The sequence below is a fragment of the Fulvia fulva genome, chromosome 4 (genome assembly GCF_020509005.1).
Source record: "Fulvia fulva chromosome 4, complete sequence".
In the NCBI taxonomy this organism is placed as follows: domain Eukaryota; kingdom Fungi; phylum Ascomycota; class Dothideomycetes; order Mycosphaerellales; family Mycosphaerellaceae; genus Fulvia; species Fulvia fulva.
In genome coordinates, this window is record NC_063015.1 from 2,868,699 (window position 1) to 2,896,081 (window position 27,383).

At 54.4% G+C, this 27,383-nt stretch overlaps 10 protein-coding genes across 10 annotated transcripts; 4 read left to right on the top strand and 6 right to left on the bottom strand.

Moving 5' to 3' along the window:
* Window positions 1–1,269: 1,269 nt before the first annotated feature.
* CLAFUR5_04594 (Maintenance of telomere capping protein 1) lies at window positions 1,270–2,842 on the bottom strand (the record flags this gene model as incomplete). Its single annotated transcript, XM_047903742.1, has 2 exons — window positions 1,270–2,204; window positions 2,257–2,842. The coding sequence occupies 2 exons, from the start codon at window positions 2,840–2,842 to the stop codon at window positions 1,270–1,272; spliced, it is 1,521 nt and encodes a 506-aa protein (XP_047761351.1).
* Window positions 2,843–3,935: 1,093 nt separating this feature from the next.
* CLAFUR5_04595 (Ecp33) lies at window positions 3,936–4,621 on the bottom strand (the record flags this gene model as incomplete). Its single annotated transcript, XM_047903743.1, has 2 exons — window positions 3,936–4,493; window positions 4,547–4,621. The coding sequence occupies 2 exons, from the start codon at window positions 4,619–4,621 to the stop codon at window positions 3,936–3,938; spliced, it is 633 nt and encodes a 210-aa protein (XP_047761352.1).
* Window positions 4,622–5,854: 1,233 nt separating this feature from the next.
* CLAFUR5_04596 (uncharacterized protein) lies at window positions 5,855–6,401 on the bottom strand (the record flags this gene model as incomplete). The annotated part of the gene is made up of 2 exons (XM_047903744.1): window positions 5,855–5,950; window positions 6,024–6,401. The coding sequence occupies 2 exons, from the start codon at window positions 6,399–6,401 to the stop codon at window positions 5,855–5,857; spliced, it is 474 nt and encodes a 157-aa protein (XP_047761353.1).
* Window positions 6,402–8,137: 1,736 nt separating this feature from the next.
* On the top strand, window positions 8,138–8,773 carry CLAFUR5_04597 (uncharacterized protein; the record flags this gene model as incomplete). Its single annotated transcript, XM_047903745.1, has 1 exon — window positions 8,138–8,773. One exon carries the CDS (start codon window positions 8,138–8,140, stop codon window positions 8,771–8,773), a length of 636 nt encoding a protein of 211 aa, XP_047761354.1.
* A 784-nt stretch (window positions 8,774–9,557) lies between these two features.
* CLAFUR5_04598 (uncharacterized protein) lies at window positions 9,558–10,463 on the top strand (the record flags this gene model as incomplete). The annotated part of the gene is made up of 2 exons (XM_047903746.1): window positions 9,558–9,679; window positions 9,770–10,463. The coding sequence occupies 2 exons, from the start codon at window positions 9,558–9,560 to the stop codon at window positions 10,461–10,463; spliced, it is 816 nt and encodes a 271-aa protein (XP_047761349.1).
* Window positions 10,464–11,361: 898 nt separating this feature from the next.
* CLAFUR5_04599 (uncharacterized protein) lies at window positions 11,362–13,496 on the bottom strand (the record flags this gene model as incomplete). The annotated part of the gene is made up of 2 exons (XM_047903747.1): window positions 11,362–12,839; window positions 12,887–13,496. The coding sequence occupies 2 exons, from the start codon at window positions 13,494–13,496 to the stop codon at window positions 11,362–11,364; spliced, it is 2,088 nt and encodes a 695-aa protein (XP_047761350.1).
* A 2,239-nt stretch (window positions 13,497–15,735) lies between these two features.
* CLAFUR5_04600 (uncharacterized protein) lies at window positions 15,736–17,154 on the top strand (the record flags this gene model as incomplete). Its single annotated transcript, XM_047903748.1, has 2 exons — window positions 15,736–16,587; window positions 16,642–17,154. The coding sequence occupies 2 exons, from the start codon at window positions 15,736–15,738 to the stop codon at window positions 17,152–17,154; spliced, it is 1,365 nt and encodes a 454-aa protein (XP_047760778.1).
* Window positions 17,155–17,880: 726 nt separating this feature from the next.
* CLAFUR5_04601 (Repressible alkaline phosphatase) lies at window positions 17,881–19,995 on the top strand (the record flags this gene model as incomplete). The annotated part of the gene is made up of 3 exons (XM_047903749.1): window positions 17,881–18,367; window positions 18,526–18,947; window positions 19,060–19,995. The coding sequence occupies 3 exons, from the start codon at window positions 17,881–17,883 to the stop codon at window positions 19,993–19,995; spliced, it is 1,845 nt and encodes a 614-aa protein (XP_047760779.1).
* A 718-nt stretch (window positions 19,996–20,713) lies between these two features.
* Window positions 20,714–22,078, bottom strand: CLAFUR5_04602 (Methyltransferase pytC; the record flags this gene model as incomplete). Its single annotated transcript, XM_047903750.1, has 7 exons — window positions 20,714–20,750; window positions 20,802–20,884; window positions 20,937–21,508; window positions 21,558–21,695; window positions 21,749–21,816; window positions 21,884–21,951; window positions 22,010–22,078. 7 exons carry the CDS (start codon window positions 22,076–22,078, stop codon window positions 20,714–20,716), a joined length of 1,035 nt encoding a protein of 344 aa, XP_047760139.1.
* Window positions 22,079–23,835: 1,757 nt separating this feature from the next.
* Window positions 23,836–26,941, bottom strand: CLAFUR5_04603 (ABC transporter aclQ; the record flags this gene model as incomplete). Its single annotated transcript, XM_047903751.1, has 2 exons — window positions 23,836–26,487; window positions 26,543–26,941. The coding sequence occupies 2 exons, from the start codon at window positions 26,939–26,941 to the stop codon at window positions 23,836–23,838; spliced, it is 3,051 nt and encodes a 1,016-aa protein (XP_047761104.1).
* Between the last annotated feature and the right edge of the window lie 442 nt (window positions 26,942–27,383).

Sequence of the window (27,383 nt, forward strand, 5' to 3'; positions counted from 1 at the left end):
GCATTGCGTCTATCACTGCAGACGCCGAGCCAGGCGCAAGAAGGATAGTGTTCCATGTCGAAGCTACAGCCCAGTAGTTCTGTGCTGTCATTGAGATTTCAGTCTTTCTGCTTTTGGACGCGTCTCGAGAGTCGCTCGGACAAGACCTCTTCACTTGCCAGTGTCGTGGTCCGCGTCAAGCAGAAGTGACTGAATCGGGTCCGAGCATAAGTCCCGCATGCTGGAACTGACGCACACCAGCAGATCTACCAGAGCCAGTGGACTTCCCTCCGCGGAGTGCTGTCGAGATAAGTACGATGCATTGCCGGGTTCGATCCATGCACCGCACCTGCTCGGCCGAGCACAGGTCCGAGCTGGATCGTTTCAAGAGCCACTCACGCAGTTTTCTCATGCACTGCGACCACGGAGTTGTGACTGCAGGTTTCCGATTATGATGTTGTCACCATAACGAGGCATAAGACGAAGACTGTCTTCACCAAGCCAGCTAGAGTGTCGGCATACAAGCCTTGTTCAACGGGCAGTGATCATCTGCACCAAGCATTGGCAGTTGCTCTTTGCGGCCATGCTCCTGGGATGTCTCCATGAAGTATCCGAAGTAAGGGCTGGTGACAAAGTACGTTGCCGGCTTGGTCGTCGACTTTACTTGTTGAAATGCCGTTCCACGCGCGTAAAGCCGTAAGAGCGACATGCGGCGACGCGCTGCAAGCTCGACTGCATCCGCACGGCCTTGCTACTTAGCTGCACGCCAGCATGTTCAAGCAAAGGCTCTTGCTTCAATGACAAGTCGAAGTGAGCGGCGGCAATCGACTTTGTCACCTGCCCTCGGAGACATCCTGCAGCTCTCGAATGACAAGCATTCAGACGCGCCATTGATGCCGTTGTTGGGCATGTGTGGCTGTGAGTGATGAATGCGGAGCGCGCAATCGAGTCTGGCAACCTTTTCGCGGTGGATCCGACCTACCATAGCAGATACGGTCGTACCACGACACTTGAAGGCATTGGTCGAGATGTCGTGAGTTGTGAAACATTCGATACGAAGTCTGGAAATGAGGCAACGGGTCTCGAGCACGAACTCACGTGCTACGGCAGCACGTGATCTGGCCTGCGCGGAAAGGATCGACTGTCTTTGCCATATTGATACTCAATGATACAATCGTTGGGCTAAGATGCCGCTTCGTCGTATAAAGACCGATATCCAAGCCAGGCACATCGTACACCGATTCGCCGATTTGCCAGTCGTCCTTTGCTGATTCACACATCAACAACGAATCATATCGCCCTAGCTGCCTCCCCACTGATCGTCTCCTCTTCGACACGCTGCTTTCCACGGCCAATGCCGCCCTCGCCAACACCCATGCGCTTGGCAACATACTTTTGAGCAACCACGCCGACTGCAGTTGAGAGGATCTCCTCGACCCACTCCGCAACCCACTCTCGTGGATCCACGCCACCAGTCTCGATGATCTCCATGATGGACTCGGGTAGCCCACCAGCGTTGGCCTCAGCATCGAGCCAGTCTGTCCATCGTTGCGGGAATGGTTGGGAAAGCCCCTTGAAGGTGAGTGAGTGTATTGGGTCGTGCAGGTATACAGCAAAGATGATCTGCTCATCGCTATCCTCATCCGGCTTGACGACGGTTGCATCAGTCTGCTCAGCGTGTGAGTCTCCTGCAAAATAGTCCTTGTCGCTGGTGTAGCTGATGGCTTGTATCGCGAGGAAGATGTCGCTGCTACGGACGGGATTGGCCTCGTTAAGCGTCTCCGTGGCCCTCTTCGCAGCCTCCTCAACACCGCCACGCGAGTCGAAGAAGTCTTTGGCGTAAGACTCGGCGCTGACGCGGACCAATCTTGTGCCTTCCTTCAGACCAGGAACGGCTCCGATCGAGCGCTTTGAGCCTTCCTCTCGCCACCATGGTCCGTCAGTCCATGTGCTGCCTCCGCTGAGTACGCCGCCTTTGTAGCCTTGAGCTTCGCTGGAGCTTCGATTGCGGGACTCTGAGCCCCGTTGTATTACGAGCAGATCACCGCCCTCGACTTGGGACATGATGCGGCTGAAGGTGGAGTATATCAGTGGATCAAGAGACGGGTAGTTCTGGATGTCATGGGTAGTATGAATCTGCAGGCGTTCATGAGCGGATATGGGAGGTGCAATGTGTGAGATGAGAGATGTGAACGTCGGTAGTGCCCGAGATCGAAGGTCGGTGCCTAGCGGACGTCAGTAAAAGAACAGAGTCACACATGTCACGACATGGCATACCAAACGATTGCAAGTTCTGATATTGTCCTCTGACCTGGTCTGCCCACTTCTGAGCCTCCTCGTTGCCGCTGATCTCCTTGGCCAGTGTCTCCGCTTGCTTCACTGCCGCAGATGCAGCACTCAACAGGCTGGCACCCCATCCCCAACCACCACTCGCCTTTTGCTGCTGTGGTTCGGGAGCGAGGTGCTCTTGTGCCGGTGTTTGTGCTTGGTGATAGCTCCTGTTTCCTTCGGCACTGCTCCTCGTCTGCGCTGCATTGGCTCTCGCGCGGTCCTCACTGCTATTTCGCTGACTGCTGGTGACCGAGGTGCTAGCCGGCGTGTACTCAGCAGTCCTCTTAGGACTCTTGTTGGTCGCGCTTGTCGTGCTGGAGCTCAGCCGTGGTGTGCCTGGTCGCGATCCTGCCGCGGGCTTGGCTGCAAGTTGTTTCTCGATTTCGGCCAAGGCTTCCTCCTCGTCGTTGGTGGTGGTACTGGCTGCTGGCGTGTTCTTCGCGGGGGACTTGGCGGCAGACGAAGCGGTCGCTTGCTCCTCGCTGCCGAGCTGGTCCAGGTCCGCAAGTAGATCGTCGGCCTTGCGGGCCATGGCGTCGGAGGGCTTTCGGCGAGTCAGTTTGAGATGGGAGATGGACTAGAGTCGATTGCTCCGGAGTGCTAGAGTGATACTTCAAGTGAATCAAGATGTTTGCATCGGGTGCTGTTGCTGCTATGTCATGCAGGTGGTGTCGATGCTGTTTGGGAGGAGCATGCAGGGTCCGAAGCTGTGTCCACTGGCTGCTCCGAGCAGCCTTCACCCACAGCCAACGTTCTATCAACACGACATATCATCTCACCTTGATTCAACAACACCATGATCGGTGCGGCGAACTGTACTGACTCTGGCCAACTGGCCCCGGGCCTCCGTGCAAGCTCTCCCATACCATCGCTACGGTGGTCATGTGCAGTACCAAAGAGGTCTTCTAGCCTCGAAGGTGCTGATCCAATCAGCAAACGAAAAGGCGCACTGCATTCTACCAGGACAAGCTTGCTGAAGCAAAGACTATCATAAAATGTGCTGTTGGCGGTTGTGAACCTCCAAAGGTAAGCGTAGCGGAGTGGAGCTCTCTACCAACCCTTCTAGACTGCAAAGTAGCGTGCGATCCACGCTACCGCTACCCAACGTACAGTGCTTATTATACGACGACATAGGCGTTAGCGACGAGTATATGTTTGCGAGTTCGCCAACAGTGCACAGTGCGGTAGGTCACGTGACCCTCAAACTTGAAAGTTGACCAATCAGAGCGGGCGCCAAGGCTAGTTGAGGGCTGGTGATAGAGCTTCACTCCCTCGCTGACGCCTCACCTACGTACTCGCAAGCTCGTACTCCGGTGTGGCTAGCGCTCGGTCGCTACGCTTAACCACACAATAGCGCGCGTAGACTTATATCATAGAGCTATCTCTACAACGCCAAAACACCCACCTCGCCAAGCGACTCCCTACATTTCAGCTCGGCAGCCGTAGGCGGAAGCACAGCTGGGAACGACAAAGTCTTACAGATCTCAGCCGTCAAATGCCTCAAATCCTCCTCCTCTTCCCTCTTCTCCACAACCGGAATCTTGAGATCCAACAATCCATCACACCTCTCCCGCACCGCCTTCGGAAGTGTCACAGGTGCGACGGATTCAACGTGCTTGCAAATATCACCCGTCAGCTCCTCGACGGTTGTGCGCTTGACGGAGAGGTGACGTCGCGCTTTGTGGCAGGCCGATTTCCGGGTCGAGACCAAGAATCTCACGGCATTTGAGCTCGGCGGGTGTGGGTGGGAAATTCATTTGGAAGGCGGAGTTCTCGCAGATTTCCTTGGTAAGGTGGCTGAGGTCATCTTCATCCTCGCAGGCAAGGACGTTCGGGGATTCTTTGAGGAGTTCGCGGCATTTCAATTCGGCCGCTGTTGGGGGCATTACGGCGAGAAAGGCCATGTTCTTGCACTTCTCTGCGGTGAGATGGCTTAGATCCTCTTCCGTCTCCGGCGAGCGGCTCGCTATCTCCCTAAGGTCGGGAATGTCGGGGAGGTCTATGGAGAGATCTTTGGGAAGGCCTTCGGCGCAGCGGTTAACGACTGGGAGCTTTGGAAGCTCCCGAATGTCGCCTTTGACCTCGCCGAGTAGCTCGTTGCACTTTTGCTCCGCTTGGGTCGGTGGAGATACGTCTGGGAATACAAGGGACTTGCAGAGCTCGGTGGTCAACTCGTCTAGAGTCTGGAAGAGGTCAGGTCAGTAAGAGGGGGTACAGTATTAGCATGCGAACTTACTGCTTCGCGGATTGGAGCAGCGATCGCCCAGTTGGCACAGAATGCCAGAATGGCGGCAGCGGTAGTGGCGCGCATGGCGGCTTTGGAAGTTGAGGGAGTGTCTAAGTGGAAGGCGAACTTGGATCTCGAACACACAGGGGACCTACCTAGGTCCTTGTATATTGCATCAGACGGTTGCCACGTGCTGAAGCTCGTATTAACATCTGCAGGGGCCATTCCGGATTGTCAGCATCTCGGAAGCGTGTCGAAAAGTACGCCGTATTGTCAGCCAATAGTGTTGTGCATCCTTGATGGATTGAACTATAGCCGTTCTGGGCCTTCATGGACCACACCATGGCCTATGAATGGACCAGATAGCTTGGCGGGTGGGGCGAGCCTGCAGCAAGGGCTATTTACTAAAGAAATCGTGTTTTACTACTGTCGTCAACCTCACTGTCGATACCGGATTGGGCTCTGCCCCACTACAAAAGACGATGGACCATAGCGGATTAATGTTATGACTAGCCTGGCCCAGTGTGGTCCAGGACGATTATGGTTTTTCTCTGGATCACGGAGTACAAGTTGAACAACACTATCAGCCAATGCATCCTTGTTGTGAGAGGATATACCCGCACGCTACCGAAATGCTGAGAATCTGATATGACCCCTGGAGCTGTTAAGCGTACTCTGTAGTTATCCACACTAGTACGACATTGGTGATATTGATGATCTGCTTGGGCACGTGGTTGGACATCAGCAGCCCCTTTCCAATGGCTTCAATGAAGATGGAATAGCGCTGGTGAAACTCGAGCGCTTGGCAAGTTGCTCTCATACACATGGGTACCCCGTGGCCAAGGTTCGGTCCGAGCTACTGCCGTTGAAGGTGTCGAGGCTGTGTTACCATATCCATACGCTCTGCTCGTCAGCGACCTGATCCTGCTAGCTAGATCTCTGCGCTTACCTTCGATGTATCGTGTTCCAAGAAGAAACCAGCAAGGTCAGCTCCGAGCTTCTCCATACCTCCAAGTCTTCATTCCTCGTCTTGGCGGATCGTATCTTCGGCGATGCCGACTACAAGGGAGCTTGTGTCACCTCGAGTCTCACTCCAGCGCGTTTTGGCTCCATTGCCCGATATAGGAAGGAAGAAGCTGTGCGGCTCCCGAGGGCGAATGCGAGTTCGATCACGTGGACTCTTGCCAGAAGATCTCGTCTCTAGAGCACGTTTCGGCGCGGCTTTGACGAATTCGACGGATGTTCTGGATTAGCTAAGCACAGTATCTCGAATCAGCAGCAGCGCATGTCTTCCGCTTCCTATCCGTCAACCATCAACTACGCGGAGCGGTCGATCGGCCCTGCCCAATGAAGGTGCTCGTAGTCGTTCAGCTCTGGTGCGCCAGCCGCATTAACTGCTCGTAGAACGTTGTACTAGACAATGTCAGTATTGAAAAGCACAGCCAACTTCATTCGCCAATACCTAGACTCTCTGTTGCTTCCTTACAAGCTTCCGAATGTCTTCGATGCCCGCATCCTCATCACTGTCAGTATCATTGCCAGGACCATGAGCAGCCTCAACAACAGCCACCGTCGCCCTCTTCTTGCCGATGTGTAAGCCATGACATTCCACCCTGACTTCGAACATCATCGCGCCACGGTAGTCGTCTCGATATACCCAGCCTCCCTCCTGCTTGACCTCGGCATCTTTGTCATCGGTCAACCCCTGCAGATGCTCCTTTGCGTGCTCTTCAGCCGTCTCGTTCGCAGCTTCCTCATCGTTGTACAGGCCGACGATCTCCGTCATGAACCTGTCCTCTCCGTCTTCTGGATCGTAGTCGTCGCGGACGACGACGTAGATTTTTGACTTCGGTTCAGGTCTCATGATGTCGACTCAATCGTTGCTGGTCTTGGCTGCTGCAGGCCGATTTTGCTTGGAGTTCAAAGAGGTGTGATCTTAGCTGACACGACACCCAGTATAGTACGTATAGCAGCGAAGCTCGACGTCTTTGCGAACTGCTCGCGAACTCAGACAGTGCAAGCTTGGATCTGTCCTCAGCGTTGTGTTGGGCCGTTATGTTCACTCCTTCGATCGTGAGATGCACATTCAGGTCAAGCCTCCTTTAGTCGGGCATCCGGTCGTGTGACAAGGAACAGGTGGGACAGAACGAGGCAAACAACTACATACTTTGTAACTTGTAAGTCATCTCGGACAAGCCCAGGATAACGCGATCCGTGCACTGGCGGTGTTTTTTCTTCGCTCTTTTACAGCAGATGTTCTGGCGCCCAGCATGGAGAGAACACTGGTGGCAACGGGATACACCCTCGATGTCATGAACCCTTGATGTACGGCCATCATCTGGAACATGACAGCCTTGAGCGGTCCCTGCGTGTACTCTGAACGTCCAGGTGCTACGCTGCTTCTTGAAGCTCCGGGTTCTTGATGATCTCGAGACGGCTGTCAACGGCTATGGAACACACTGTGCGCAGTCCCGCAATGGTCTTCTCGATTGGCAACATTTCAGGGATGGCACTGCCCACAGCTTCCTTTTGCTCGGCATGCCATATCAACCCGGATTGCATTGCGGTCATTGAAAGTTGGCTTCTGGCGTCTTTTGGGCCAATTGGACGTGTTCGTGGCTTAGGATAGGAGGTTGTTGTTGTCGAGGCAAGTCACGATATCAACATTGGGCCCGCAGATGTGGCGGAAGGAGCCGCAACGACGTCAGCCGAGATCCGAAAGCACGTGCCGATCTGTTTTAAGCTCTACGCCTATGCTTGGACCCCTGTGGTTTCGCGGCGCTCGCCGCATGATATCATGTCCTAGCGCCGGACCTCTAGCTGTCCGGTCTAGGGGCAACAAGGGCATCACCCGGAGGCAGCATCTACGTTCGTTTCTCAAGCAAATATCTAGTATCTAAAAAATTTAGATTATAAGATTTTAAGTAAAAGAATTTCTAACAAAGAGGGAACTTTTAGCTCTAAGAAGTCTTAGTTAGTTATAAGATAGTTATAAAAAATATGGGTTTTCTAGGTTCTATATTTTAAGATTCTTAACTAGAAAACTTCAAGTTAGGGTCTCGTACGCGATCGAGAGGACCGGTATATAATGACTTTATAGATAATATCCTTACGACTACGCGAGAAGTCGTATATATAGTTCTTAAGGGCGGTATACCGAGAAACCTGTATAGCAATAAATCTACGTTGTTGCGTTGTGGCGTTGTTGCGTTGTTATATTATTACGAAGACTTTGTTTTACAAGCTTAATTATTGCGCCCGGGCTTGTTGCTTAGTATAAGCGGGCAGGTCCGGCGCTAGGACATTATATCAAGAATCGACGAGGCAAGGACCATGAAATCGAATCTCCTGACTTGAACGACGAGCAGCAAGTTTACTTGACAGACACGACCAATTCCTACGTATCAACACCATCACAGGGAACAGTGAGGTCCAAGACGACAACAGGTGGCAACAGCGACACTTACTGCCTCCATGACAATGCACCGGGTCGAGCGCTTCCGATAAACACGCCTCCTGTGCCACAGCGACGGCAACATACCTTTCTTCCACTCTTTACTTATCTTGCGATATTCGCATTCAGCGATCACGACCGCGATTATGACTTCCCTTACGATTCGATCAAGCTTCACCACACTCGCCATCCTTGCTCTGTCCGCGACCTTCACCCTAGCACAGATCGGTACCGACACCACGAGTCCAGCAGAGACGGATCCGGCTGACGCTGGTTTCAATAAAATTGATACTCACAATGACGACAATGATGATACCAGAGACACAGTTGGGCTCGTCAACTACTACTTCGTATTCCTTGCTCTCGTGGTCTGCATTGCTGGTGTGGCAGCCTACCTGATGTACAAGCGGAAGCAAAAGTACGGTGCATTCCTACGCAACCGCCGAGGGTCTGCATTAGAAAGAGACGTGGGATCATACGATGCGCGAGCAAGGAGACGATACTGGCAGGGGAGGTGGAGGTCGACCGACTACAGCAGGGAAGAAGGCTTGAACGAGCACGGAGAAGCACCGCCTCCGTACATGCCCAAGACGAGGGAAGAGGAGGCGAATCCGCACGGTCTGACGGTACCGATGCAGACATTGTCGAGAGACGAGGCTGGACTGAACAAACCGCCTGACTATTATTCGGCGAACCCACAGCCGGTGGAACATGGGGCGCAATCAGCAGGTGCAGGTGCATCGACGCCATCACAACCGGCACAATCGCACCTGTATCGATGATCTGGCCTTGAAAGCATGGTGGATGTGTACCTGGACAGGATCAATCCGATTTATGCTTAAGCTTTCACAGCCTTGGAGCGAGGCATATTCTTAGCGAGGCGTTTGGGAATGGAATGCATGGATACAGGCGTGCTCTAGCTCATTAACAGACTTACAGGAGGGGTGACGGGTCGAGTGCCGGTGCATGTCAAAGGTTATATGGGACGGCAGAATGACCTGGGTCTTCGTGGGACCGTTGGGCTGGTCACGGCAAGTGTGAAAGATCGTGCTCACGAAGAACAACGGTAGGGAAAGCAATAGACATGACAATCTACTACGAATGCTGATCACATGATGATCCTCCCGAAGCCAGCTCGCGTTCTCTCGAAGGAGTCACAGCTGTGCCACCCACTAGTTCCGGCTTCCCGGCTTGAGCACTTAACCACCCTCGTACTTGCTGCCAATTGACCTTCACAGGCTTTGTGTTTGCATAAGAGCTGCAACAACGTAGGCGATCGGCCAATTGGGATCTGAATATTACAGAGTCATACGTACATCGATGCATGCACTTTCCCGTACGACACAGCTCTCTGCTAGGCAGCACTCGAGGCATTAAATTCACCGGAGCATATATCAGCCCACATGGCATGTTTCCAACGATCACTGACCGGCAGCACTGTATAATCCATTCCCTTTGAGCTCATATCTCTCCAAGAAATCAACATATCAGCGCAATCCACGATCTCATCGAAGCAGGGAACGCTCTTCAAATCGACGCTAGTACACAAAGCGGCTTACTTTCAAGATGAGCTTCATGTCACGAGAAAAGTTCCTAGAGCAATACGTCTTCGAGGTTGACATCGAATTCGAGCTCAACGGCCGTGCAGCAGAATGGGCACCTTCCTCGAATGGCGGGTCACAATTTTGGTAAGTGCGCGCCACTCCCTGCCCGGCGCCAGTCGCAAGACCTTGCTACGCGCTGTACGGGACCATAACTAACGCCTTCTGGTCTGGTAGGGGACAAGAAGATCAGACACTTGACTTGGTAAACACCGATCCGCCCAGCGAGCGGCGTCCCGAGAGTGCTGCGTTCGCGCTTAGCAGCGATGTCATGCTCATGGCTGTGGCTACTAACAAAGTAATTCGCATCTATACTTCCTGGGATCAGCACCTGAAGGCAGAGCTCATTGGTCACCTGCAGAACGTTAGCAAGCTCTTCTTCGCGCCGAAAGAGAGGTACCTCGAGGAGAACTATGTACTTCTGTCAGAAGCAGAGAATTATGGTCAGGAAAAGCACAACCCCATCATCATATGGCACATCGATGGAGCTGGGCGATCAGTTACCAGAACCATGCCCTTCGCCATCGACAACCTCGCCGACAAAGCCCTGGGCGCTATCGAAAAGGACCTCCAGACTCATCACGAGCTGGCTGCTTCCTCGATAGCCGAAATCCGCACATCATTGGTCGAGAGCCTCAAGATCGCAGACACGAAGAACAGAACTGCATCTCTCACAATCCTCCCCGGCAGCTTCCCTAACTTCGGCTCCAAGCCCATCTCCTCAAACGGAAAACACTTCCTCCACCTCGAGCACAACGACAGCACCCAACGAGGCATGCGTCCCCCATCCGAGCTCCCTCAAGTCATCATCCGCTCCTTCTCCGACCCAAAAACCGAACTCGCCCGTCTCCGCGGCCACCAAGCGCAATAATGTGGGCATCCTTCAGCCCAACAGACCCCAACATCTTCGCGACCGCAGCATGGGACAAAACCTACCAGATCTGGAACCTCAATCACAAGAAGGCCAGCTCCATCATCGGACCCACAGTAGGCCAGAACTGGAGCGGTGACTTCTCTCCAGACGGGAAACACGTCCTCCTCTCAGGCACCCACGACGTCGGCGTCTACTCCGTCGCAACCAGCGACCTCGTCGCCAAGCTCGAACGTCCCAACCTCGCTGCCTGGATCCGAAATCTCGAATGGTCACCTGCCGGCGACGCCATAGCGCTCTGCAACAAGACTGAGATTTTACTCTGGAACCCTTTCTCCGCTTCCGAAGATGAACGTAAAAACGCCTCTGTCATCGTCATGATCACCAAACCTTCTGAGCGCATGCTGGAGACCTTCATGGGGTTTCACGCGGCGAAGTGGATTGATGGGAAAGGGGATAGGTTAGCCGTCATGGCCGGTGATGGGACTGTGATGGTGTGGGATAGGAAGGAGAATTGGAAATGGAGGGTTCAGAGGCCGCAGGGGAGGGCGATGCCGCTTTGGAGTCAGGAGATTGTGGGGGGGTTGCTGAGACAGAGGTGGTTTATGTTTTGGATGGGGATCGGAAGGTTAGGACTTGGAGGTTGTCGTAGCAGGAGGTGGGAGACCAGGTGGACAGCTGGCTCTCGAGTGAGAGTCGCAAGACTGGGGGATAAGATCGTCCTGGCCCTATAATGGCACACAGCTGCGATGTGATGTACTGAGACAATGCTATCGTGACGTTTCCTTATCTGAACCTACTCCACCCTCCACGCAGGTGTTGTACAAGCGTTGCTATGTTCCCTTCGTTCCGCGGAGAGAAGTGCACACCACGCTAAGGGCGATTTAGAGTGACTGTCTTAGTTTACCATCTTTCTTGCAGACAGCGGAATATTAACCTTTTCCAGAGGAGGGCACTCTATGATGGAGAATCCACCATCTGGAGTATGGGTAACGAGGTTTCCATACAGCTTCGTCAAGCCCGTCGTCAACGCATGTAGGCCCTTGCTTGTGCCGTCGTGAAAATGCCGAGTAAAGTCTGGCAGCAGACCAATGGGTATCTTGGTATACGGATCGACTAGCGCAAGGTCCTTACCTTTAAGTCGTGCATCAGAATGATGCTGGGCAGCAATCATCACCGCCGCCCCACGGCGAGTGTGGGAACCAAATTGAAGTTGCGAAGTCATCGTCGCGAATCGGAAGACGTAGCGCCAGGCAACCATCCCGATGCACGTTGTGCCATCTAGGAGCGCGAGCGTGACAGGCCAGAATCTCTTGTACATCCACTTGAACGCAGACAGAGGCACCCTGCAGCTTATCATAGCAGTCATCAAGAGCAATGCTTGCTGCATTTGCGGGTGCCAAGCATCGAGCATTTGCTGTTCAAAGAGTGCCCAGTCTCCCTGCATTGGCTTATTGATTTGATGTTCGTCGACCGCACCCAGCAGCAGGTCAAGGACTTTTGTGAGGCTAGGGACGGCCAGGAAAATGGCGGCTTCTGAAACTGGCTGCCGGCGTATGATGCATCTCCATTGCACAACGTCGTTCCATGCAAAGGGCTGAAGGTCACCAAGATTGACATTTGAGCCGTATTTCGAGAGCTCGCCAACGCGATGGCTCATGGTCCATAGGTCGCTTGAGAAGCTGATAGCGCTTCTGATGACATCAAGACAGCTCCTGCCGGATGCTCCCCACCGGGACGGCCATACGTTCACGATGGCAAAGGCCGCGAAATGCACCGGAGTCGTTTGATCCTCGAGACAATCGTCTACGCGGTAGCCGAGCAGCTTGACAAAGTCTCCAAGGCACTCAGACTCTGGCTGTGTATTGCTTGGTTTCCAAAGGTTTCTCAAAACATTCCCATCGACGCTGCAGCCCGTCATACCTTCCAAGAATCTCGAAGTGAATGGATGGCCGGCACGACTCGCTTTCTGCGCCAGATCAGAGAAGATGTGACTGAAGGTCATGCTCTCGGCAGTCGGTGGGTAACGATACCAGGGGAACTGCGGCATAGTAGCAAAGACATAGTCCCGTGCCTTCGTAGCGATGCGTTCGGAAGCCCAGAAAAAGCTGGTAAAGGAATCTGAAAATATATCCTCGCTGAAATTTCTTGTCAAGACTTTTGTCGAAGACACCATCCCTCCTTCGATATATGCTCGGATGAAGTCGACGGAGCGCGCTTCCGACTCTGGGCTGCTTCCACGTGAGTTGTCAACACCAGTCGATCGCTGTGCGAACGCGCTCGATAGACTGTTGAGAGCATCTCTGACTCGCAGCCAGCCTTCTCCATACAGAAGCAGATCGCTCGAATCGGTCTCGGCCGGCTGTGGTAACCATTCTGAGTGCAGTCAGCGCAAGCATGATCTCACGGGAGAGCGCACACACCTTGCGGCATTGCCACAAAATGGATCGTGTGGGACAAGATCACTTCTTGCAATGTCCATAGGCGTCTAAGATAAGAGTCCGACCTGCTCCTCATGCCATGTGATTCGACGAAGTGTGGCTTCAAACGATCATCGAATTCTTCCCATTTCTTGAACCCATGCACCGCTGTGGCACAACATGGCTCGAAGCCATCTCCCTCCGTGATCGCAATAGTCTTCTCGGCGTCCTTGAATATGTCAGGTATAGCTTGAACGGTACTGATGACCTCGGCTTGGTCCCGCTGATTGACTGTCACAGTGTCCATCCAGAAGGGAGTTTCTCCTACTAAGCCAAAGAGCCGTTCATCGATGAATCTCGCTTTGCTAGCAGAAGTCAGGATCTCGTTACTACAGCATCGCACCGTCCTCCACGCTATGTCTCCCCACACGTGTGATATTGCGAAGAAGCGGATTGTCCTGGTGTGGGCTCGGATCAGTCTGATCCTGACGCCAGTGTTGTCAAACTGCGCGAACTGGACGAGAGCTCCCTCACTATGCCCTGAACTGACTGGGCTTGGTTGTATTTGTGACCAAATGAGCTCAGCCTGTTGCGAAATCGATGCTGCCATCATGCTGAGCCGAAGTCTGCAACGAACACCTCCCAATTCGAGGGCTCTTGTGGTCGCGTCCTCTTGCAATCGCGGTCGATGTAGTCCCTCCGACTGACATGCAGTAAATGGTCGTACAACATCAGTTACTGAGTGGTGAGACCGCGCCCTTGGAGTTCAGGGAGTGGCTCGAGCTCCGCCCTTTCATCACAGCCACTTTTCAGCCAACGCAGCGCCATGGCGTCGCTTGTCACAGAGCCAAGCCATTTATTCCGCGAAAGGAATCGCTGGTGTAACATTGGGCATTCAACATCTGTCGCCTCTGAACCGAAAGGTCAAGCCACGCCGTACTTCTTGACCATCATCGTCCATTTCGATCCGACATCTGACAACTTCATATGCCTGTGTTTCATAATATCTGAGTGCATCTTCATGCGCCTCGGACCGGACCAGGAAAGCATGCCCTTCAACTTTAGGGGCTGGATATATGCCCATGTCATCCACCAAAGCCTTGTACTTCCCGTTCCCGTAATGCTGGCCGGTCGTAATTCGTACTGGGCTGAGTCGTCCAAGGTACCAAAGAGTCTCCCAAGAACGTCTTGATCTGCCAGCGTACCGTAGAAGAAGTACCAGACAGGGTAGTTGTTCTGTGGAGAAGCGACTTCAGAGGAGTCAGGCCTGTACTGCGGCATTGTAGGGTCGCATGATCTGCGCCTTGGCTTCTTCGGCTGAGTAGTGGAAGACGTTCTGCCAGCGTAATACGGCCTCATTCATGTCTTCGGTTAGGTCGACATCTGCCGTTGTGGCCATGCTCTCTAATTCGGAGAGGAAGTCCATGTTTTAGTGAGGGTTGTACAATTGCTGGATACCAGGTGATTAGCCTGGAAATGCCGCTGCGATGTGGTGCTCAGGCAAGTGAGTGCGTGGTTGTTGCAACATTTTCGCAAGGATTTTAGTGCCGGAGCATGGGGTTCGAGGAGAATTCGAGGACTGTGGTGTCGTTGAGGACATCCTCGAAGGTAATGTGTGGCATATGATGCTTCCAGTGTTTCAGGAAGGTCCAAAGCACTGGATATTCTCCTCGGGCACGACATGCTTAGTGAAAAAGGTGCATGTGCAGTCAAGTAGCCAACCTTCAACCATGTGGTAGCGCCGAACTGGGCACATTCGCACAACATAGCATGTGTAGCCATGGTGTCGCTGAAGTTGGAAGTGCGTCCTGCATCTGGCCTCGATCTGCTCACGTCAGTGAAACATGGCACAGTCTCCCCCACGAGTACCTCTGATCGACAAGTCATAGGGAACCCGTTCAGGGTCCTTGGTGAGCGGCGCGACACGAGTGAATGCAGAGGTGCCGTCGCATGTTTGCCGTCGAGTGAAGGCGAGGGAGTAGCCGTGTTCCTGCAGTGCCATCTCACTTGATTTCACCGCTTGCGGCTCGCCTCACGCTGACGCGCTCGATGCAGTGAGGATAGCAGCGCAACGAACGCGGCTTCCAGCACGACAGCCATCGTCCGCACGGGTGCGTGTTGTCCACTCACGTTTGCGGCTGCAGGCCAGCATCCCTTGGAGCCCAATCAGTGCTTTTTTGCTGCTTGATGATCTCATGCCCCGCCAAGACGACTGCCAGCACAGCGAAATCGAGGACATCGTGAGATGTTCTGGCAGCGAATAGGTCAAGGGCCGAGTTTGGGGGTGAAGTGGTCAGAATGCGATGAAAAGCGTCGTGAGCAGCTCGCCGCCGCTTGTTCTGCATGCTTCAGCGCAGCAAGAGTCAGTCACTCTCTCGACTCACTTCAACCACCACGCGGACAAACAGCACCCCACGCAAGTGTCTTGCACCTCGGACGCCGGCCCACGTGATACATCATCCTCGCTGGCACGCCGCACAACCATCATCAGGCAGGCAGATATCGAATGCCGCCCACTTGGATATCACCACCACTACAACTGTCTGCTGCAAAGGAAGACTGAACGAGAAGGGAGGACAGCAGGACCAGTCTTCACAGCGTCGGCGGCTCGAGCTCATCAGCAGACACTTTCGTCGACCCCGCATCGAATTGCCGCCCATCGGGCAGCGCTATTACATGTAGTGCCATCCCATCCCACCGACTTGCAAGTTGCAGCGGCCTCACGTCATTTTCGAAACTCCGGCCGACTCCGCCCTGCCCCTCTGCCCAGCTGCTCGTCACACCAGAAGCTTCCCGCCACGCCCCACCAGAGCCCCTCGAGCTGAGGCTGGTGCCGAGTCTCGCCGTCGCAGATGGAGGGCGTCGTCGAAAACTCTCTCGAGGCTATCAGCTACCTCACTGACAAGCATTTCGACAAAGGCTGGGACTCTTACAGGAAACACGTCAACGGCAAGAAGGTCGAAGAGACATACGTCCCCTATCGCGGACCGTTCACCGATCCAGAGAAGCAGCGCAAGGAAAGCAGTGAGACGCCCTCGCATGCTTCGTCATCGAGGAAGCGCGACGCACGACGCTCTCCTGCTGACACAGCCTCCCGCGCGAGATCCAAGAGCGCTGTACCTCGCTCGAAGCTCATAACTCCGGCGGCCGCTGCCGCTACTGGTACTGCCGTCGGTGCGACTGCTTACACTGCCGCCCCTCCTGGTTCGCGAAGAAGGCAACGCAACAGCCCTCCCTCACCGGAGCGAGAAGCATATCGTCCCGGCACCCTCCAACAAGAAAGCGAAGAGAGCGACAGGGTCCTCAGAGAATACGAACAAGAAATCGACGATCCTAAGCGACGTGCTGAATCCGTCCTCGACACCACTGATCTCAACTACATCAAAGAGTCGAGGCGGGCTTCGGTCGTCGCTACCTCCATCCTCAAGGTCAAGGACAAGGACAACAGACGAGACAGCGCCATGGCATCAGGCTACGACGACGACTACAGAGGCGGTGGTGGCTATGCCCGCGACGCCCCACGCCCACGTTCTCAGCCACCGCGAAGCAGATACTACGACGACGATGACAGCGACTATGACGAGCGCAGCGGACGCAGATACAAGGCGGGAAGCGGTCGTGGATACGATGACGATCGCGACTACGATCGCGTAGTCGAGGAAACGGAGAGATATCGTGGACCTGTAAGTTCAGGACCACTCGTCGTTCGTCAAAATGCCGGTGTGGACATGATGTGAACATTGCTAACGTTGATGTAGCCTATGAACCGACCTCTACCAGCGCGCGAGGAGAGCTACCGCTCTGGGACCGAAGGACCGTACGGCGCTGGCACAGTGGCGCAATATGGTCGCCGATCAGACGGCGCACTCGACAGACAGGAATCATATGTCAGCAGACGTACCAAAGGATCCCGTGGTCGCGATCGCTCATACTCTCGCTCGCCCTCCCGCAGCCGCTCTCGATCAGGCGAGCGAGGCGGCGGCATCCAAGACAAAATCCAAGGCGCATTCGACACAAGTGGACGTGGTCTGGGCGTCGGTATCGCTGGTGCCGTTATTGGCGGACTGGCTGGCCGAGAGTTCGGACAGAAGCATCGCCAGCGCGACATTATATTGGGCGCCATAGTAGGTGGTCTTGGAGCGAATGCCGCAGAGAACCAGTGGCGCGAGTATAAGAACAAGAAAGAGCGAAATCTCGAGGTAGATGAGGAGCGATGGGAACAGAAGTTCGACGGTCGAGACTATGGTCGAAGCCGGAGCAACGTGCGATGAGCTACGACATGAGCATGAAGGGAGCGGAAGATACGATGATACGACAGGATACGAACCAACTAGCGATGACTTTGCAGTGCAATGAGAGGTAGATGGGCTACGGCGGGTAATGTGGTGTTGCATGAGCTTAGCAGCATGAGCGATGCCTTTGGGAAGATACTTCATGGCAATACAGTTTCCTTGACTTGTGATATCTCCAAGGGCCCCTAACACAAAAAGTGGCCGCCGCGCTTCGAATGGCGACAGCGACGAGAGCCTGCGCGACACGCTCCGAGCACCGTCGGCCTAAGCAATGTTGTAGAGAGAGGCGCGCTATACAGCGCTTCCGCGCCTACGTTCGCGGCATTCGCTACGCCGGGGGAACATTGTCGTAGCCGACGAGAAGTGACTCTGTAACTGTTGAACGAGCGTGCCTTGAAGCTCTATCCAGCATGAGATCTTGTGTCAATGTTCAACTACGACTGTGAGCGTAGCAGAACGAGTAGATTGCGGTCGTAGTATGGTATGTTTCAGATGCCGGCAGTGGCGCATGTGATCGTCGTCAGCATGGACCCTTGCCATACACCTCGCGTCCGCTGCTCTCCACGCTGGAAACAGCAACATCACTACCTCAACACATCTCCGCCATACTCATAACCCACCCACGATAGTCTCTCGGACCCTCTCCTTGCAACAAGTCCTACTTTGAGTCCCTGAGAACGACCCTCCTTCCCGACACGCACAACAATGACCAGCACCTCCCGAGGCGAGGAACCACTTCTCGCTCAACGTCCTTCCTCCCAAAACTCCGGCGAAGACGGCATAGAAGAGGAGGATGCACTTCTCACCGGGCAGAGAACGAACAAAGTAGAGCCCACATCCTCTAAGAGCCGGAAATGGCGGGAGATAGGACTGTTCGTCTGGGCTCTGATTGCAACTGCTGCCGTGGTCATATTGGCTGTGGTATATCAGCATCACCTCCAGACTGGAGGAGGGGATGATGACGGCCCGGGAGAAGGGCCACCGAGCAAGGGTAACTCGACGGGATCGGGGAAGAAGAACCTCATCTTTATGGTTTCTGATGGTATGGGACCTACGTCTTTGACGTTGACGAGGAGTTGGAGGCAGTATACGGAGCAGCTTCCGTGGGAAGAGACGTTGATTCTCGATGATCACCTCATTGGTCAGAGCAGGACGAGGTCAAGTTCGAGCTTGGTCACGGACAGTGCAGCAGGTACGTTTCTTAACGGTGCCAGACATCGGGCAGTGGCTTAGATCATATTGGAACGTGCGAGACTTGCACTGCACGAGGCGCTTGCTTCACCACGTACACTACAGTCTGAGACACTGGTACGCGCTTCTCGAGTATAGCTAACACCCTTCTGTCTGCAGGTGCCACGGCCTTCAGCTGCGGAGACAAGAGCTACAACGGCGCGATCAGCGTGCTACCGAACTTCGAACCCTGCGGAAGCGTCATGGAGGCTGCCAAAAGGATGGGCTACACCACTGGGCTGGTCGTCACGACTCGTATCACGGACGCAACGCCTGCGGTCTTTGCCAGTCACGTTAGGCGACGGGAGATGGAGGATGAGATTGCGTTGCAGATGATCGGCGAGACACATCCGCTGGGCAGAATGGTGGACTTGATGATTGGTGGTGGACGGTGCCATTTCTTGCCGAACACGACGGAGGGGAGCTGCAGACATGATGATGTGGATGTGGTCAAGGTTGCTGGCAAGAAGCATGGGTGGCATTATATCGACAACCGGGGTGATTTTGACGATTTGGGGACGAGCGCTGAGCTCCCACTGTTGGTATGTTTTTGAAGGGCACCAGGCATCCAGCAGTGACCTAAACTGTGGTGGATCGCTCGAGCTATGCGCTGCACGACGCGATCGAGTATGGCTAACACGCCTCTGTTGACAGGCACTCCTCGCGGAAACGGACATTCCCTACGAGATCGATCGCCAGCATCAGAGTAAGATCTACCCCAGCCTCGAGGAGACCACCAAGACTGCCCTCAAGATCTTGGAAGCAGCGACCAAGGACAGCGACAAAGGCTTCTTCGTCATGATTGAAGGCTCTCGTATTGATCATGCCGGCCACGCCAACGACCCAGCAGCCCAAGTCCGCGAAGTTCTCGCGTACGACCACGCCATGTCCGCCGTTCTAGACTTCATCGAGGAGACCGACACCCCAACACTCATGGTTAGCACCTCCGACCACGAGACCGGTGGCCTCGCCACAGCCCGACAGCTCCATGCCGCATACCCAGACTATCTCTGGTACCCCGGCGTCCTTGCCAACGCTTCACAGTCCGCCAGCCATACCGCCCATGAGTACCATGTCCACCTCGACAAGCGCAGCGCAGCAGACGGCGACCCAAACACAGACCCCAACAGCGAGAACCTGAACAAATACCTAAAAGTCCTGCTCAAGAACAACCTTGGCATCCACGATCCTTCCATTGATGAAATGGAAGCTTTGGTCACAAAGCCTGACACCTCTGCCTACACCTTCGCCGACATGGTATCGCGCCGTGCACAAACTGGCTGGTCGACCCATGGACACAGTGGTGCGGACGTCAACATCTACTCCTCGGATCCGGAAGCTGCCGCAGCACTACAAGGTAACCACGAAAACACCGAGGTGGGTGAGTTCCTGAGGAGCTATCTGGACCTGGATGATGAGGTCGAGAAAGTTACGAATGAGTTGCGGGAGCATGCAAAGGTGAATGAGATGGGCTTCCTGGGGAGAAGACCGGAGGAGGATGAGAGGTTGGATGGGCAGGACCACCGTGACCACTATTCAGGTGATCACAAGACTAAACGGCATTTGAGTTCGTGTGGGTGTGCGAAGTAATGCTTCTCTATGGGGTCAAGGACGGAGTTCGAGTGGGATTGCTTTCATAGCATTGCATAGGATACCCTAGATGAGAATAATTCAAGTTGACACAAGTACCTACCCAGCCGCCTCCTCATGCATCCATCATCGAAGCAAGAGGCCAGCGGTGTCATCACACATACATAACCCACAGTAAAGGTAAAGGCAAGGTAAGGTCAACCCGTCCTTCCCCAACCTCGAACCTAAACCCATCGGGCCGTGCCCGGAGGCCGTGGATCCCAGGTGAATGGTAACGTCCCGAGATTGGGCTCCCCCTCGGCTCTCGCGTGGGAAGACTGCCTATCGGGAGACCCAATGTGTCGGGAAGAGTGTGACGCGACTGCATGTTTGCATAATCCACTGCAGTATTGTGAAGGTCAAGTATGGCGATTGGAAGAAGAAGACGGTGAAGGATTTTAATTTCCAATGTGCCGTGTTGCGAGTGGCACAGCAGACGCGAGATTGAGGAGACGTGTGTGTCTGCGTACGTATTTGAGGCGAGGATTCTGTTTTCTTCCTCTTCTCTCGTCTGTTTCGATTGTTATGCATATATCATTTGCTTCGTTGTAGGAGAGTATCGTTGTTGTCATTGAACGCTATGCTGTCGCTGCTTTATCTGAGGCTGATCAGAGGATATATTCCGAGGATATTGCCGATGCTCCGTCCTCGTTAACGCCAGACTATACTTCTGCCACCCTCATGAGATCAAAGGCTTGCGAGCATACACCAGGCGTCTAGGTCAAGGTCAGTGTGCTTCAACCTGCTCTGCAATACTCGACACTTACACTTCGTGGTAGACATGCTTCTTGCGATCTCTCATCGCCGCTCGGATCTCCTTTAGCCAATTGGCGACTTCACAGGACGTCCACTGGAAACGACAGATCAGTACAAGTGTCCCAACATCCATCACCAACACCTACCCCAAGGACTCTCGTATACGGAGCCATGCACCACCCCTCCATACCCTCCTCCCAATTCAGCAGGTTCCACCGGCCAATCTCTTTGTGCTTCGGATTCGAGCTCCAGGGTCCAATCGGCCACTTGAACCTCTTCTCCACCAACTCCGTGAAGCCAGCTTCCTTGATCAAGCCAGCCATATTCTCGGCAATTTCGAAGGTCTTGCCAGTATGCTGCGCGATGTCCAAGGCATTCTGGCTCCATCTCGCAAGTGTGGCATCGGGGCTTAGGGTACCGTCAGCAGATCTGTTGTGTATCGACCATTCGACCTGTTCGATCCAGCCGCCCGGTTGAAGATGGTCGTAGCACTGCTTGTACAGAGTTGACCAGTCTGATATTGAGCCGAAGAGACCGCGAATGTGGATGAAGTCGAAGTGGTCTTGGGGATATACCCATTCGCTACAGCAGTCGTCGATTTCGAATCGGCAGTTGTCTGGTTGCATTCCTGGCTGGACTGGCGAGAGATCTGTTCCAATGACATCTGCATCGGGGAACTTGTCTGCTATATCAGTAGCCCAAATGCCAGTTCCAGTACCTATCAACAGTCAGCTCAGTCAGCCTTCGAGCACGGCCTCTTCACGAACCAAGGTCAAGGATGTTCTTCGGATCTTCGATTGGCGCCAGATACAGCTTATCTTCGAGGGTCATGATGCACAAGTGATGTACGATGGCTTCATGGTTGTTTTGCTTCTCGTCGTTGGGTTGCCAGTATTCGCCGTCTCCTGGAAGCAATTCAGCACCAAATTGGCGAGTCACATCATACGAGGAGACGAACGATAAGCATGGTATGTCCTCCCATTCTCATGTCGATACATCGTCGTCGTCGTGGCCAACGTCCGGCCACTAAGGCGGTGCTCAGCATACTTCCACATATTATCGATCAGAGTGCTAGAAGGGAGAAAAGACTAACGACGAGTAGCTCTCATCATCCTGCCACCCATTCTCATGCTCGTACTCATACGTCGAGTAGTGATCATCCTTCGCACCATCTGTCAGCTGCTTAGCCCATACATCAAACATGGCTGAGAACGCCTACGATAGGAATGAATGCCGATCCAGGCGCAGAACCCGAGCCGTTCGTCTTGACCGACGTGATCGAAGCCATCTCCCACCAGGATTTGGCTGTGCGTGCAGCTGGTGATATCGGCGAGCAGCAGGTTATCAGGTGAGTGTTACCGTTGGCGTGCAGCCATCAGTGACCTCTCGAGCTCGTATTCAATGTACTCGCGGAGCTCGGCAGCAGTGGGTGCGATGGTTTGATGTGGTTGGTGCAGGATATAGAGAGCAATACTCCAGACTGAACGGACAGGCGGGACGTGGTGTGGAGTGTTGGTGATTCCCGGTACAAGGTAAGCGTCAGCAGTGGTCAATTCCGAGGGTGCTGCTTCTGTTCTGTTCTGCAGGCCAGGGCGTAGTGCTTGATTAGCTCGCTGCCGACAAGTATTGCGTGCAGCAGTGGTGTTGACTTAATCCCCGGCAGCAGGCGCCAGAAGGGCAGTTAGTGCACGCCACCTGAAACTCGCCGTCAAAGAGCAAATGTGGTTCTCTTCACGCCGCTCCCACCACCTCTCGTCTCAGCTCTGGCATTGTGGTGTGATGTGGCCAGTGCTTCCCAACGCCTCCAGCTCTTCGTCGACGAGCTGGCCGCTCCACACACGCACACACGTCGAAAGGACAGGCACCTCAGCCTGCATGCTCTTTGTCAGAGGCGATCAGCAGTCACGGCAATGCGCAGAGGCGAGCCCGAGGGGCCCCAACCTTTGGAAGCTCCCCAGCTTGTATGCGGCTAGAGCTGCGAGACGATGCAGATCCCAGCGCTGTGTTGCCGATACCCTGGACTCGGGACCCATGCCTGCCCTCCACCATCGTGCCGACGACCTCTCACGAGCGAGCGGTGCTGCTGTCTGGTTCTCACGTCACGCTGGACAATGTCTCCTCTCGATGTATGAGGTCGGCTGTTGCATCAAGTGTGAAGTGACGGCAATGATTAGTGCTACATTCCAGGATGCCAAGGGCGAGCACGGAGAAAGCCCGGCCTCGCCCCACTTCACTTGCAGCTGCGCAGGCAAGAGCGATGGTCCGCTCCGCATACAGCACTCGTTGTACGGCATGCGTAGTCTGCGTAGTCTGCGTAGTCTCGAACGCGAGAAGAGTACAAGAGACGACTGCTCCCTGCCTATCGTTCCGCGCGGAAGCAGGAAGAACGCCTTGGCCAGGGGCAGTCATGTGCTGGCAGAGAGTCTAGAGAAGCAGCGAGCCGCACGCCAACCACTGCATCAGCGCTAGCAAGAAGCCATAGCATGGAAATGCAGTTCCATCTGCAAACACTGCTTAGGTCGCTATCGAGGACTGCTGCTGTCGCTGTTTCTTCGCACCGCAGTGCTACCACCCATCCTGCCCACCCGCCAGAAGGTCCGTTTGGACTCTTCCTCCGGCCAAAAGCTAAAGCCATGATACAGCCGCCCACCATCCACCATCCACCGCACCGCCCACCCACCAGCCAGCTTTGATAGCAAAGCCAAGTAAACACAACGCACCATAGGTAACACAATACTTTCCCGGAAAGCCTGTCGTCATCATCTCATACCTTGAGCCGAGATGAGTGTGTGCAATAGCAATTGGTGCAATAACGCCGTCCGTGCCATTTTCGTTGTTGCTGACCTGTTCACCGCCATTTTGATACAGTCCGAAAGAAACGCAAGTCGCAATCCACCCAGCTTCCGCTTTTGTGTCAAGCCAAGGCTGAACCATCGGCGCCCTCCATCTATTATGCTCTGATGTTGCCTTGAGCTCATGTCGTGCAGCGTGAGGTTGACCACGCCCATAATCCCATCCCGTTTCTTCCCTTCGAGACATGCCGCGCTACGAGGGTTTTGGTTGCTGCTTTGCCTGCTGACCCTCCTCCACCACGGGCGATGGCGAACGAACCGTCCCGCTTCGCAGAGCCTCCCGCTGTGCATTATTATCCGTGCCGCTATCGCTTTTGAGGACCGAAGCTATCTCTGCGTGCGGTACTGCAGCCCTTGGTGATAGGGAAAGTGCCGATTGCAGCTCGGACTGTCCTTTCTTCTGCCGTTCGTCCTCGTCGCTGCTGGGCGGACTCTCTTCGTCGATGTTGCGTCCTCGAGCGCTGCTGTCCATGCTCTCCCTCCGGAGCCTGTCGGCCTTGTCCTTCAAGACTTTGGCTTCTTCCGCCGCGCGTTGCGCGCGGACCTGTTTCTTCCACATGCCAGCATACCGACCTCTCTTTGCCAGTAGTTCAAGGTGCGAGCCTTTCTCCGCAACTTTACCTTCGTGTAAGACCAGAATCTGATCACACATGGTGATGGTACTCAACCGGTGAGCAATCACCAGCATCGTCCGGCCTTTCGACAAAGTCTGAAGGGCTTCCTGAATATGTTCCTCCGTCTCGGTATCGAGCGCTGCTGTGGCTTCGTCAAGAAGAATGATGCGCGGGTCCTTGATGATGGTTCGCGCGATTGCGACACGCTGCTTCTCTCCGCCGGACAGGCGTAGACCTCTCTCACCGACTTTCGTTTCGTATCCATCCGGGAAGCTCATGATCTTGTCGTGTATGCTCGCAGCTTTGCACGCTTCGTAAACTTCTTCGTCCGTCGCAGACTGCCTCGAGTACTTGAGATTATACATTAGGCTCTCGTTAAAGAGCACAGTATCTTGTGGCACGACACCGATGTGCCTCCTGACGCTGTCGATGCTGACATCTTGCACGTCGTTACCGTCAACCTGGATGGTGCCAGATTGTGCGTTGTAGAAGCGGAAGAGCAACCTGAAGACTGTGGACTTACCGCCACCAGACTCTCCGACAAGCGCTGTGCTTGTTCCGGGGGCGCAGGTAAAGCTGAGGCCTTTGAGGGCAGGCTTGCGGTGATCGTAGGAGAAGTGAACGTCGTTGTACCGAATCTCGCCCTCGCAAGATGGCATGTCGCCAACGTCAGGTCTGTCAACAACAGTCGGCTTTTCCTTGAAGAGCTCGAGCATGCGCTCTGAGTTGATCATGTTGTTCTGTATCATGCGATAGAACGTGCCGAAGAAATTGAGCGGGCCTTGCAGTTGAGTCATGTATGTGAGCATGGTCACAAAGTCTCCCGCCGTGCGCAACCTCGTGACGACCTGGTATGCCGCGATGAAGCAGGTCACGATCAGGCCAAGCATGAAGACCAGATTCTGGATGGTGTTCATGAGTGCCAGCGAGAGTGTGACCAGGTACTCGGCCTTCTGGAACTTCTGCACTGCTTCGCGATAGCGATTGAACTCGTATGCTTCAGCATTGAAATACTTGACAGTCTCGTACGACATCATCGAGTCGTTTTTGACAGCGTCTTCTTCTCTGCTCGCGTTGGTGGCTTGACGCCTGATTTCGGCTCGCCAGGACGCCATGCGGATGGTAATGTAGATGTACCAGAAGGCCACGACAGCGATGACAAGCGCGTAGTAGGCATCGAATCGGACCAGAAAGTAGACAAGGGCGACGCCGAGATCAATGAGCATTGGCAGCACATTAAACGTGACGGACTCCAGGAACGTGTTCAAGGAGGCGCCTTTACCAAGTGCCGATAATACTTCGCCTGTCTTCTTACCCAGGTGGAATTCCAAGCTGAGCATGTGGACATGTTCAAACGCTGCCACAGACAGCTCGCGGTATGAGTATTGTTCGATGGGTATCCAGAGTATCTGCCGTGCTGCGCCGAGGAGACCATTCGAGCCTTGAAACAGGCGATAGACGATGTAGAGGCTTATCGCCGCCCACGGCATGAATGGTTGGTGGTTGACATTACCCTTGTCCTCGCCCGCCAGGAAGTCAGTGATGTGACCCGCTTGCAATGGTACGAGAAGCTGAATGCCTCGCTGCACGAAGACAATCAAGAAGCAGATGATGAAGTTGATCTGCAGTTTGCGGTCCTTGTATGGCCAAATGTATGGCACGAAGATGGCATAGGCGCGGATGTATTCCCACCAGCTCCGTGTTGGCACTTGCTTTGGCTTCTCCCAGCCGGCAGGCGCTGCCTCGTGGTGTCCATGCGCAGGTCCGTGCGGCTTCCCGTTCTGCGCAACAGCTCCATAGCCCTGCGACGGTCCCGTGGCAACTCCATTTTCGGTGGCGTGGCCGTTTGACAGCAGCGCATCAGTTTCGTCATGGCGGTGAGCTTCCTCGATCTTCTTCTTCGGTCGCTGCAGGTAGACGAACAAGGTGAAGAAGCAGAGTAGAGCTGCCAAGAGGAAGAAGCGAACAATGTCGATCGTCACCTCTGTGATCTCCCACTCGGTCATATCCCTGCGCAGCTCTCCACCGCGCTGTTGACCATGCTTTGGCTTACCGACGCTGGGCTCGCGATGATCGGACGTATACAGAGCGAAGGAAGCTCCAAGCAGAACGACCTCGAGCAGTGCTGCCACCAGCCACGTCACAAAGTGAGCAACCGTTGGTGAGGGATGAGAATCTACCATGTGGATGAGCAGTAGCGCGTACACCATGAAAGAACCAACCAAGTAGACCTGTCAAGTTAGCATGTGCGATGGCGGAATCATCATCGTGCTTGCCCAAACATACCGTAGGTGCTTCGCCGCACCACCATCCGTCGTTGCGTGCCACGAGAGCGTGGACTATGGTGACTACAATGTTCGCTATGAAGGTAGCTATGACGGCCACAGACAGCCATTGGAACAGCAGTTTCCTTGGCCTACTGAAGTCAAGGTCTGCGGGTATGTCTGGCTCTTTCGGTCCTCCATTGTTGTGCTTCTTAGGTAGCGGCTTGCCTCCTGGGCCGAACTGTTCGGGCTGTTGTGGAACATCGTCTTCGTCCTTCCGGGATGTGGTAATACTGCGGGCTGTGAAGGCGAGCAGGTAGAGGATGAGGAGGGCGATCGGGTAGGCTACCTGGGTGTAGCGGAGAGTATGCTGAGCGGCAACATTCGAGACCCATGGCAGCGTGGTAATGTAGAGTGCCATGGCTTCGGGAGCAGGCCTCACGAGGAGTGGATCGAGTAGTGATGGACTTTGTAGCACAGTGCTAGAAAGTCCCCTTCACCACGAACAGAAGCAAACAACCACCCGACCAGACGCCGACGTGAGGGTACGGTACGGTAGTAGCGATTGTGATCGGACGTGTAGAAACACTGAAGGAGAAGAGGTATGCGCAGTGCTCAGTGCTCAGTGCTCAGTGGCAATCGTGGGTGGTGGCCATCGTGCGTTCCCGTGCGGTGAAGGAACTGCGGCGAGAGTGGGAATGGGTAATGCAAGTGTGCAGTGATGTTGCTAATGCACAGGACTGTACCTACAGGTGCGCAGGTGGAAGTACAGTGCCGAGCGGCGTGAGGACGCGTGAGTGGTGAGAGCGTAGATTCGTGCTAATGCGTTCTGGGGAGAAATCCGATACGTTGGAAGGGCTTCT